This window comes from Puntigrus tetrazona, unplaced genomic scaffold (genome assembly GCF_018831695.1).
Source record: "Puntigrus tetrazona isolate hp1 unplaced genomic scaffold, ASM1883169v1 S000000335, whole genome shotgun sequence".
NCBI classification, from domain to species: Eukaryota; Metazoa; Chordata; class Actinopteri; order Cypriniformes; family Cyprinidae; genus Puntigrus; species Puntigrus tetrazona.
The window spans coordinates 12,437-25,000 of record NW_025047994.1 but is presented as its reverse complement, the minus strand read 5'-3'; the positions used below and the strand labels follow the sequence as shown (position 1 = coordinate 25,000).

At 39.1% G+C, this 12,564-nt stretch overlaps 1 protein-coding gene across 1 annotated transcript in view; it reads left to right on the top strand.

Annotated features, from left to right (window-relative positions):
* LOC122333673 (potassium voltage-gated channel subfamily A member 10-like) overlaps positions 1–12,173 on the top strand; it is a 14,352-nt gene extending 2,179 nt beyond the window's left edge. The window contains 5 exon segments of the mRNA XM_043231373.1: positions 9,358–9,983; positions 9,986–10,410; positions 10,460–10,529; positions 10,531–10,557; positions 10,559–12,173. Coding sequence (XP_043087308.1) covers positions 9,498–9,983; positions 9,986–10,410; positions 10,460–10,529; positions 10,531–10,557; positions 10,559–11,206 — 1,656 coding nt within the window. The 5' untranslated portion in view covers positions 9,358–9,497 and the 3' untranslated portion in view covers positions 11,207–12,173.
* The last annotated feature ends 391 nt before the right edge of the window (positions 12,174–12,564 follow it).

The following is a 12,564-nucleotide window of genomic DNA, read 5'->3' as shown; positions in this document are numbered from 1 at the left end:
TGTTGATGAGCTTGAAGTGGCAGTGGAGAAGTAACATCTGCGTGGCCGGTCTCGGCTCTTATCTAATGGTTTGTTGGGGCTTGTTTGCAGATGTGATTCGGCAGCTAAATCAGGCTAGAACAGCTGCCGCGCAAGGGCTGAGCGTGACTCCACCAGCGCTCGCGGGCCGCTCGGACACCAGACGCTCACAGGTCAAGCTGTGTCGATCGGTGCTGTGTCACACACTCCAAAAAAAAAAAGAGCGGGCAAAGTCACTTTGGGATTGTTTTCGGGAGCTCTGCGAGGTTGTGCTGTGGAACGCTTTACTCCACAGCTACTCTTAGAAATAAAGGCGATTAAAAGGTTCTTCACAGCGAGGCCATAGAAGGAAGCATTCAGTCAAAGGTTCTTTAAAAGAACCATCTCTTTCTTACCTTTTTATAAAGTTCTTTATGGAACTTTTTAGATGAAAAAGGTTTTTCTATGGCATCGTGAAACACCTTTATTTTTAAGAGTGTAACAGGGAACATTCTCACAGTATTTTTAAGACTTAGGGAAACATCTACTGTACACTTTCATAGCATTTTATGTGTTTATGTCTGCACCAAAAAATCTTGAGCAGCACTCGCACAAACCAAACTTTACAGTATTATTATATGTTATTATATGATCTATTTTGTATGTAATTTGCCTGATTTTATACATTTTATTTCTAAAATAAAATGTTTTTTTTATCTGCATGTTGACCGTATTTTCTAATTTATGAATCATAAAAACATCAATTTTTAATTCTTTAACTCTTTTTTTCTATAAATGCATTCAAATTTGAACAGATTAATTATATAAGGTCTCATTTTGCAAAATTTGCATAAAAACATGTAATGCAAAAAAAGTAAGCAATTTATGTAGTTCACATTTTTTTTTCTTTTTTTATACCTGGGTTTTTTTTAGCCAGAAAGTAATGTTTACGGATCATTCTCATAACTTGACATTTACTTTTAAATTTAGTCATTTAGAAGACAATTTTATACAAAACAATTTAAAAATGAGGGCAATAGAAGTCATAAAAGTCAACAACTCAGTGTTAGCTTAATGCAAGGTCTTTTGAAAAGGTACGAGTGATGGCTTTTGCACCTTTATCTCTGAGAGTGTATGTTAGGTGATGTTATTTGTATCTAATGAAAATTCCAGGAAATGTTTTAGGTAACTTTTTTAGCATTGTATTATGAGAAATAAAATCTGGGCATTTTAATGTTTATGCAATATTAAAAATAAACATTCACATAAAATTAAATTTTGGGTGAAAATATAGTCCAACACTTTTTGAATCACAATGTGAAAGCTGGACATTGCAAAACAATATTCCCACAATGTTTTAAAATTGTTAGGTGGAAGCCAAATCCACCATATTTTTCAAAGAAGTAATTTTCTGTGAATGAGCGAGACATCATATTTTCATGATTAAGGACAAAACACCATAAGTGATTTCAGGCACTGAATAGAGTACCTACATTAACCAGTGGAATTGCTTTGGGGTCCAAGGCGAGTCACTTTGACCATCGATTGTATTTACTCAGGGTAGGTATTTCCACATACGAATGCATTGTCCAAATGACAGAAAATGCTGACATTTTTGCTTTTTTCTTATTATTATTGCAGCAAACGTCCAGTTTTGTGTGCCGTCCACTCTGTCGTTGTTTCCATGGTATTTTTACTACAGCCGTCAAGGCCATAGTTATTGTAAATCCTGTCTGCATTAAATTCAACGTGATGTGAAAAGTGCACCGCCAACATCATTTTTGTGTAGAACTTCGAGATTCGATGTAATCTTTGTTGTCACTTTTTGTCATATGCCACCTGTCTTCTGACTCTGTTTGAGTTTTTCAGGACACTTGCCAAGTTCACAAAGCCATATGGCTGCCAGTAGATTTATCTCAGTATGAGACTCTGAGCGTGAGTGACCCAAAGGGACAGGCTGGTAATTTGGAGCTCTGACATCTCGAGGTTTTTAGGGCTTCCTCGTCTCTGCAAATCTCAGACACGCTGCCAAAGAGAATCCCCGAGCACCACGGGCCAGAGCACAAACACACCGCATGCCAGCGACGAAGAGGGAGCATCCTTTCCTCTCATAGCCATATTTATACAGGCGAAGTCACTGAGTATTAAAACCGCAATTCAGTTAAAAACAACTGAAAAGCTAACACTGTGCATTAACAAACTGTTCCAGATATTTAAAAAATGACTTCAGCGGTCTCTAAGGAGTAGCTTAGATTTCATTTGCATTCTTCAGGAAATAAAAATAGATTTTTTTTCTCAGCAGCCAAGCAGTTGAAACTGATTCCCATGGACGGAATAAAGAAAACTTTAGAGGAGAGAAAGAAAATTGATTACATAAATAAATATGACTGCTTGGCTGGATATAATTGAATATTCCAATATTTTTGGGCTGTGTTCGTGCTGACGCACAAGTCCGACTCTGACGCAGAGGACAGTGAAAACATAAACCTCTGTCTGTGTGTGACTAAAAACAGCGGCGCGAGCACTGGATGCTTTGAGAAGCTCGTGGGAAACACGCTGAGAAATATCAGTAAATATCCCTGAACTTTCTGATGGGAAAAAAAGAAATCCATTCATCTATCTATCTGTTTGAGTGTTGTTGTTGGAATTTGGTCCCATTGGCTGATATAGGTTTCCGTCTGATGTATTGTTTGTTCAATGATGCACCAAATGTTTTCTGCTGGTGAAAGATCTGGACTGCAGCAGGCCAAATCAGCGGCGGACTCTTCTACTAAGAAGCCATGCTGTTGTAACAGCTGCAGTTTTGCATTGTCCAGCATTCATAGTGCCTTCCAAAACATGCAAGCCGCCCATACCTCATGCACCCCCCCATACCATCAGAGATGCTGGCTTTTGAACTGAACGCTGACAACACGCTGAAAGATCTCCTCCTCTTCAGACCGGAGGACATGGTGACCGTGATTCCCATCAATTGGTCTTGTCTGACCCTGAAAAAGCTCAGGACTCGACGGCGCTTCTGGACCATGTTCACGTATGACTTCCTGTTTGCATGATAGAGCCGCAGATGGTGGAAGATTGTGTTTACCGACAGTGGTTTCTGTCAGTATTCTTGGGCCCATTTAGTCACTTTTTTATGTTCTGTTGTGAATATTGACTTATGTGATTTGAAAGTTTTTGTTTTCTTTTTGTTTTTATACATTTATCTGTTAATTGGTCCGTTAGTTTGTCTGTCTGACTGTTTTTCTTTTTTAGCTTTAATTAATATTAATCAATAGAGAAGCCGTTTAAGGTCATTAGTCCGTTCGGATTTACACATTACTGGAGAATCGTTGAACTACACTCCCATTTTAAGCATTAGCGCTGACACTTGTCACATTTGCTGATGGACTTCCACTGACAGGGGTTAAATAGTGCTTTTAGGATTATTTCGCACAGCACAGACATATACTATCCAAATGTGGGCTTGTCCTTCAGTAAATTTCTTTTTGGTCATAGCAGACACTTACTAGTCAAGCGCAATCCAGCCGCTATCTTTAGTAACATCCACTGCAGACATGTTACTGGGGTGGACTGGTCATCTATTGTGAAAAAGCCCCTGGATCCTGATGATGGATTGATGGTTTGGAGTCGTGCCCACTATAATTGAGCCTGCAGCCATGTGGCGCTAATGTTCAGCTGAGCGAAGTGATCCTCAGCTTATATCACTGATCTGCCTCAGTCACATTAATCCTCTTAATAAAACCATCCCGATTCCTGCGCAAGCCCAAAATCACCTGCTGCGGCTCTGTGACCAATAAGAACATTTTGTTTGCTCCACCTGCTTTCCAATAATCTTTCAATTAAAACAAAGACAAATACAAAATATAGATTCATGTATTAATGCAGGTAACGTACTGTGCATTTTAGATTTCTTTATAAAATGTATGTTTTTTTTTTCTTACTGTGCCGTTGCTGTCTTATTCATGGAATGATTTTAATGACTTAGATAATTTCCCACCTAAGTCTTGTATCTATTAATAACACGGTCAGATCTGTTCAAAGGACAAATGGCATTCTTTGGGATTTTCTTTGCGTGCTTACCCTTTAAACTGGCTTTTGGCTTTCCTTTTTAATTGAATTCTGAGTGACAGAGATGGGTTAAGGAAATGCAGTGGAAACATTCTGCTTGTGATGCGCAGTTAAAATCTTAAGCTTTGAGGTTTTAAATTCATCGGACCGAAAAGCACCTGTTTAACAGCCTGGCACATGGAGAAGGGCTGTCTTAGACACTGCATTTTCAATGAGCTGGTTTTAAAAGTGTAACAGAAGTCACTGTTTGCTTTAATGGCCAGACAGAGAGAAATTGATGAGAGCATGCGGCGTTTGGACTGCAGCCCAAAGTCATTAATCATGTCACATTACGGCAGTGCAGGTCAGTATAACTAATCTCTCTTAACTAGAACAGGCCAGACATGGATATTTACAGCACTGTGTTTTTACAGACGTGTGTAGGCATTGCTATCGTCGCTGTATTCTCTCATGAAAGTAAAGGTGCATGAAATTGAATAAGAACATGTCTGAATGCAATGTAGACACTGCGGTATGTACTTTGAATGCTTAGGCACCTTAAAGAGTGCATTCTGGATGTAAGGCTGTTTTTAGAGGTACAGATAGGTCGATGCTTAGACAGACGGACGGACAGAGAGATAGATAGATAGATAGATAGATACGTATATACATACACAGATGTACACACATAGACAGATAGACAGACAGGTAGATAGATGCATACATACATAAACAGATAGATAGATAGATGCGTATGTACATACATAGATACATAGACAGACAGGTAGATAGATGCATACGTATATAGATACAAACATAGACAGACATATAGATAGATATTTAGACAGATAGAGACAGACTTTCAGATAGATAGATAGAAAGACAGATATGTAGATATAGAGACAGGCAGATATAGATAGATAGACACACAAACAGACAGATAGATAGACATACAGACTTTCAGATAGAAAGACAAACAGATAGAGGTGCAGACAGACAGGTATGTAGATATAGAGGCTGAAAAATAGATAGACAGACAGACAGACATGTAGCTATAGAGACAGACAGGCAGATAGATAGATAGATAGATAGATAGATAGATAGATAGATAGATAGATAGATAGACTTTCAGATAGATGATAGATAGATAGACAGACAGTTATAGATACAAACAGACATGTAGATATAGAGACAGACAGGCAGATAGCTAGACAGACAGACAAACAGATGGATAGACCAATGAGAGACAGACACATGGATAAAGCAATAAAACATAACATCTGCAGCACTTTCACAACAACAGATAATAAGTGTAAATGATTCAAGATCAATGGCTCAAATCCGCAGAGAAACGGTCAGTACTCCTCTGTCATCTCCGTGACCTCCAGCTGTCTGCTGATGATGGAGCTGATCTCTGTAAGTGTGGAGGATGAATCTCGGGGCCGCTGAGGTGCAGTGATCTGTAAATAAGCACTCTCAGGATTGATGTGGTATGTAAGCGATCGCTCTGGCGTGTATTGACGCTAGATGAGGTAAGGCCCCAGTCAGAGATATTGGGTCCTGGTAGATCTACTCTCATCAGATGCGCCCGGGCTGCCACCGTTAGGTGTGTCGCCATGCGGTGATGAATATAAAATCTATCGTATGACAGCTAACAGCTGTTTTACAAGAGCGATGAGACGTCTCTCCCCGTTAAAGGTGAGAAGGTGAGCCGCTGAGGGGAGATTGGTTACAACACTGCTTATATGGACCTCGATTAAAGTTTGATCATTTCAAAATCAGACTTGGATTTACGGCTGCATGATGGCCAAGTCCTCTGTGTCTTGCATTTGTGTTACGCTTTTGTTTGTTCGTTGTTTTGGAGGTTTTTCCGCGTGTCTGAATGCGAATGCACACAAATGCTGAGTGTGCTTGCGTGTGTGTGTGCGTAGTTGTTTGCGTAGCAGCAGCTCTAGTTTCTCACCAGCATAAGGTTACCCAATACTGACTTTAATAGATTAAGCCACTCTGAACCCAAATGTAGAACAAGCAACAGGCAGAAACAACAGCCGTCGGGAGACCCCTCTCACACGAGAGTAGGCCTGTGTGTGTGTGTGTGTGTCAGTTAAATAAATGAGTATTAGGTAACATATGTTCAGACATCCAGTGATATAAATGCTCGAGTTAGGTTATGAACCTGTTCACTATTAATTTGTCAGACTGCCGTTTAGTTTTCTTTACGGTTACATTTTACTTTATTAGTCAACATTGTGCATTCTGCTAACTATAAGTAACTTCGCAACTACAAGTAATTTCTCATTTGCGACAGCATGTCAGCTCTTATTAGAGTATTCGTTAAAATGACGTACTGTTAGAAAGTCAAAATAGTGTTAGTCTGCTAATACTCTAATGAGATTTAGTTGACATTTAGTCAGCTAGTCGCAATAAGTCGTGTTAAGATAGTTAGTGTCCTGAATAGCTTCAATTGAAAATCTGATCATGAGCGAAACAAACGGGTTATTTGTCTGTGGTTTGAACCTACATAAAACTCCAGATAGAGCTGAAACGGGGTTAAAATCTCACCTTCTGTGTGCAAGGTGCCTTAGAGATTTAATCTGAAGAACTTTTATAGATATGTGTATGTGTGTATGCATGCATGCATGTATTTATTGCTTAAGGTGTGTGTGTGTGTACATAATAAAAATCGCTCATATAGCTTATATATAATGTATAGAGAGCATAGATAAACTAAAGAGTATGAAAATACTAAAATGATCAAATAAACTTAAAAGCGCTTTATTTATTTGGATTTACTTACATGGCCTTCATGTGATGTGAAGAATATATGAAGAAAGATAAATCATGACATTAAAATAGCTGACTGTCAAATATTCTATTCTATTCTATTCTATTCTATTCTATTCTACCAGCAGCAGTGTGTTCGAGGGACCTTGAAAATCTCCGATCATGTGAGATCCCTATTAATATAATTTCCCGGCTTATCAGCACTGATCAGCATCCATCAATCACTTATCTTAAAAGAGTTTATTATTGTCTTTATTCTATGCACACTTTTGTTTTTTCAAAAGTTGTATAAAAACAGCCTCTCTCTCTCTCTCTCTCTCTGTCTCTCTCTCTCTCTCGTTCTGACGCACATGTTCTCTGTTTTCTGGTCAGTGGCAGCTGAGCAGGATGACTCATTTTTGGCATCTTTAATTAAACATCTGTCCGTGCCTCTCAACCTCTCAACCACGCTCCTTTTTGAGATTTAGCCTGGAAATATTACACGTTAGGAAATCTCTTAATACCTGTACATGCAGACAGGCTACACGTAGCTGAAAAATTAACTGAAATACAGAATTTTTGCTTTTTACATGATTTTTTAGCATATTTTAGCAAGTGGTTATAGTTATTTAAATATTTGTATTTTTTTACACTTTATTTTAAGGTGTCCTCATTAAAGTGTAATTATACATTTAAGTACTGTGTAATATTAATTAACTATTTCATGTACGCACTATATTGCTAGGATTAGGGTTTGGTTTAGTGTAACCTACATGTAATTATGCATAATGTATTGTTATAGTAAGTACATGTAACGTGTGTAACAAGGATACCTTAAAATAAAGTGTTACCCTTTTTTACCTATATGATTGAAAGGTGGTTATTTAAAGAGCCCATCCCGAGTTTCTGAGCTGATATTCTGATCTTGAGATTGAACACTAAACCTTCTTTCTGTTTACCCTCCAGGCAAAAAAAAAAAAAAAAAAGCTTTCTTTAGAAACATACAAGTACAAGGTATATAAAATCAGAAGTGTCATTGACATTCATAATTTGAAAACAGTTCAAATTAAATTATAGTTATAGTGTAGGCTCAACTAATCATTTTTATCCTTTAATTATACGGTTATTTTATTTGAAATTTAGAATTTTCAGGCTTATAACCAGAGGGAAAGAAACACACTTTTTGGCTCAACAAAGTGCTATCGCTAATGACTTGTAGTACAGCTTGGCTGATGGCACTGCAACATTTCCTCTGAACCCAATGCAGGTCAGTGGAATAGTAAGTGAATTAGATGAGGGGCGATTGTTTTCCCCACTGTCTTGGCCTTTACTGGGCCAGCAGTTTCTCTTTCTCTCTCTGCTTCCTTCGCTCTGCTACTATCTCTCGACTTCTCTTTCAGCGGCTCTCTTATTCTCCCACACTGCCTCACAGGCCAGGACTCTGGTGTCAAGTGTTTGACAGGGGTTACTCTTTAGCTGAGGTGATGTCCGGCTGACTGTCGTGTCAGAGGTGTGTCACCATAGATACTGGAAACGTCTGTGTCACGTTAAGAATCACAGGAACCCGTCAAAAGTCTGTTCAAATGTTCGAAACATGACAGCGAGGGAACAGCGGAAAGCAATTAAACTGTGTAAAAATCATTTGCTATAAAGCCTGTTTTAGGATATAGGATGTTATTCCCTGCTTTGCTTCATTTTAAGGTATATACTTTCATGATAATTGAGTCCGCTGATAACACTAGCTTAGGAGTTTAGGGAACTATTCTCACTATTAACTATACAATATTAATTATTATTCTTAGTACTTAATTGGCCTTTTTCTGCATGACCATATTCGAGTTTCTTTATTTCACCCCATACTTAAATGTAACAACTAACTTAATATTAATACAGGTAGGTAAAATATGACATATTGTTAGATTCACCTGCATTATATAATATTCAATTGGTGCCACTTTATATTACGTTGCCTTAACTACTATGTACTTACACTTAAATTGATCACTTGATGCAATGCACTTATTGTGTACATACATGTCTTTACATTGTACTTATATAAAAAAAAAAACCTGCATGTAATTGTTGTCCCATCCCTTACACCTTAACCCATCCTCAACCCTACCCATATCACCAAACCTGTCCATATTGTACCCATATTCTACCTTAATAGCAGCAAATGTGTTTTGCAATACAATAAATTGTACTATTTTTTAAGTAAGGCCACCTAATATAAAGTGGGACTATTCAATTTGATATTATAGCATTGTAAACAAGAGTTTTAAAGAAAAATGTTTATACTTGTTATTGTTATAGACTTAATATTCCAGTACTCCTACATTTGCAATGTAAATGCGATTCACAGCAAAAGCAAAAATAACCCAGAGACGACTGACATTTTTGGAAGTGTTGTGATGCTGACACCTCCCAAAATATGTCACCTTCGCCAGCTGCTTCCAACCAGACCAGTAACTAAGAAACGATGCGCTTCTCAGACGTCGTTTACTTTATTAGTCAAAAAGCAGGCCCTAACTCTTCTTCTTTGTTTTGCAGGTTGAAGCACCTTGGATTCTTCCTCATTGCGTGGACCTCCACCTAAAAAAACAAATGACCGATATCAGTTCAAAATTGTAAACCAGTGGGATTGTCCTGGTGTAGATTCAATTCATTGGTGGTCTGATATCCGGGGCCACATGACTGTCCAGGCTGGAAGAATTGAGGTGGCGCTAGTTGACTTTGAGGGGATGGAGAATACTAACGGTGTGGACAATTTCAATGACCCAGACTATCCAAATGAGATGACGGCTTTGACAGTAGAAATGCCAGAGTTTGGGCCTGACAGCACCTACTGCAATTCATCAAAAGTGTCACCATATAAAGAGAGGATGCCACAAAATTTAGACAAACCTCAATCACCGGTCCTGCCCCCTCACACCAGGAGAGGGCGTGCCAGCTGCGCTAGTCTGATTTCCAACTGGAAATTACTCCTGAACAGTGAAGGAACGCAAAGTGAGACGATCTTCAGTAAACTGGCCAAAGAATACGAGGACTTGTTTATTGACAAGCGACCTCTCGATGACGGCGATCAAAAGGTCATCATTAACATCGCTGGCCTTCGCTTTGAAACCCGCCTGAGGACCCTCGACCAGTTCCCAGACACCCTTCTGGGCGGCCCCTATGAAAAAGAATGGGCTATTTCGACCCCATGAGAAACGAGTATTTCTTTGACCGCAATCGTCCAAGCTTTGACGGGATCTTGTACTACTACCAATCCGGCGGGAAGGTCCGGCGGCCTGCGAACGTACCTTTAGACGTCTTCGCGGATGAGATCATCTTCTACGAGTTGGGACAGGAAGCCATGGACCAGTTTCGCGAAGAGGAAGGATTTATCAAAGACGTGGAGGTCCCATTGCCCTCTAATGAGTTTTACAGGCAGTTCTGGCTGCTCTTTGAGTATCCCGAGAGCTCAAACGCAGCCAGAGGGGTCGCCCTGGTTTCCATCTTCGTCATCGTCATCTCCATCATCATATTCTGCATGGAGACTCTCCCAGAATTCAGAGAAGATATGGAAATTTTTCCAACCGCTGGAGTTTCCTTCAACCAGACGTATCCCTCAGGTGCTCCTCCGAAAGTCGTCTCCCAAAACCATCAGCAGCACCTTCTCTGACCCTTTCTTCTTATTAGAGACGGCTTGCATCATCTGGTTCTTCTTTGAGCTCTCCGTCACGCTTCCTGGTTTGCCCCAGCAAGCGGGGAGTTTTTCAACAACATCATGAACATGATTGACATTGTCTCCATCATCCCCTATTTTGTCACGTTGATAACTGAAGTCGTGACCACCACCAATAAGTCCAACACAGGGCAGAATATGTCACTGGCCATCCTACGAATCATTAGACTGGTGCGAGTCTTCAGGATCTTCAAGCTTTCCAGACACTCCAAAGGGCTGCAGATCCTGGGCCAGACGCTCAAGGCCAGCATGAGGGAACTTGGCCTGCTTATCTTCTTTCTCTTCATCGGCGTCATCCTCTTCTCAAGCGCCATCTATTTTGCTGAGGTGGATGATCCCAACACCCAGTTTGTTAGCATCCCTGATGGATTCTGGTGGGCTGTGGTGACCATGACCACTGTGGGATATGGAGACATGTGTCCTATTACTTTAGGCGGTAAGATTGTGGGCACTCTATGTGCCATTGCTGGGGTGTTGACCATCGCCCTGCCTGTGCCTGTAATCGTCTCCAATTTTAACTACTTTTACCATAGAGAGACAGAGCAGGAGGAAAAGCAGCCCATAGCTGAATCAACTGATCAAGCTTTAAAGTCAGGGAATACAAAACATGGAAGTAGTTCCTCTCTGAACAAGGCAAATGGGAGCTGGCAGACTGACAAATCCAAGTGTTAAACCCATATCGAATTTTATTTTCATGAGCGTGAATCTCATTAAACATGTCCAGGTCATATTTCACCACAAAATCAAGACACCCAGATAGCATAATGCAAGATGACTTCATATGGAAAGCATCTGCTGTGTTTGAACATCTAATGAACGTCTTTAAGATGTCAGTTTTATTTACATTCAAATAGACGTATTGAAGATGGGCCAGTAGTATAAAAAATACATCTTGCAGATGTCTCCGTGATGTGCTATGTGAGTTATATTTTGGATTAAGAAAATAGTCTATTTTATTATCACTGTAAGTTTTATCAGAGCAAATAAACACATCCTCGTTCCATTTCCCATAAAAGTAATGGATGTTTTACCTTTATTTTTAACTCATTCTTAATGGCTTTAATTTTCATCAGATTCTGATTATTGTAGGAGTATCCTATATATTTATCAGTTTAATGCTGTAAAGCAAGTACTTCCAATTATGTCAGAATTTTTTTAGCAATAAGAAGTTTTTTCTGCATTACATTAATGCAAATATGAAGGAAAAATAATGCAAATAATTCACAAATAATTAGCAACGGTGTTAAAATTGGCTATAAAATTACTAGTTTTTGCTATTTTGGGGAATCTGTGAAATATGACCTTGACGAGCTTTCCACAGGTTTTCTGAGATCCAGCCAATAATGTTATAGTACTTCAGTGTTTTCAGTTCTTGGGAGCAGATGATTATAAACGTTACCTAACGTGAATGATACGAATGTGAGAGCAGTTTCTCTGAAAACATAAGTAGCAGAATTTAAATGTCACGTTAGATTTTCATCTGCGTTGCATAATCCTTTTATTAAATAATAAATCAACCTAAACCATCTCATAATCCCATAAACCTATCACATCAGGTCCACTCTTATAATTAAAAATTACAGAATCACTCTGAAAATTAAATGACAACTGCTCTGTCGTCAACTGTGTTTGGGTGACTTCCACAAGCATGCTACCATTTTGAGTAGCCTGTAAATGGCACCTTTAACATTTATCTGTAACATCGTGTAACGCCACAAGTATGTGGTTTCTAAGTTGTGTAATTTCGTAATTGTTTCATTTTGCATTTGAAGCAATAATCATTAGGGTTTGTTGTGGCACTTTAGAGAAAGCTCAGCCAATGAAGAGGAGAAATGCATCCAGAGTTTTCCACTTACAGTCCATATTCATTTCTTTGAGCATAACAGTGCCTTCGTCTCAAATGGGCTGAACCTGTTGTTGCAGGCACGCTGTCATACGGGTTTTATACTAAGTGGAATTGATTTCCATGTATTATTAATGAACGTTTCTTGATTCGGAGGAATCATGTATTCAAAGACCTATCAAGACAA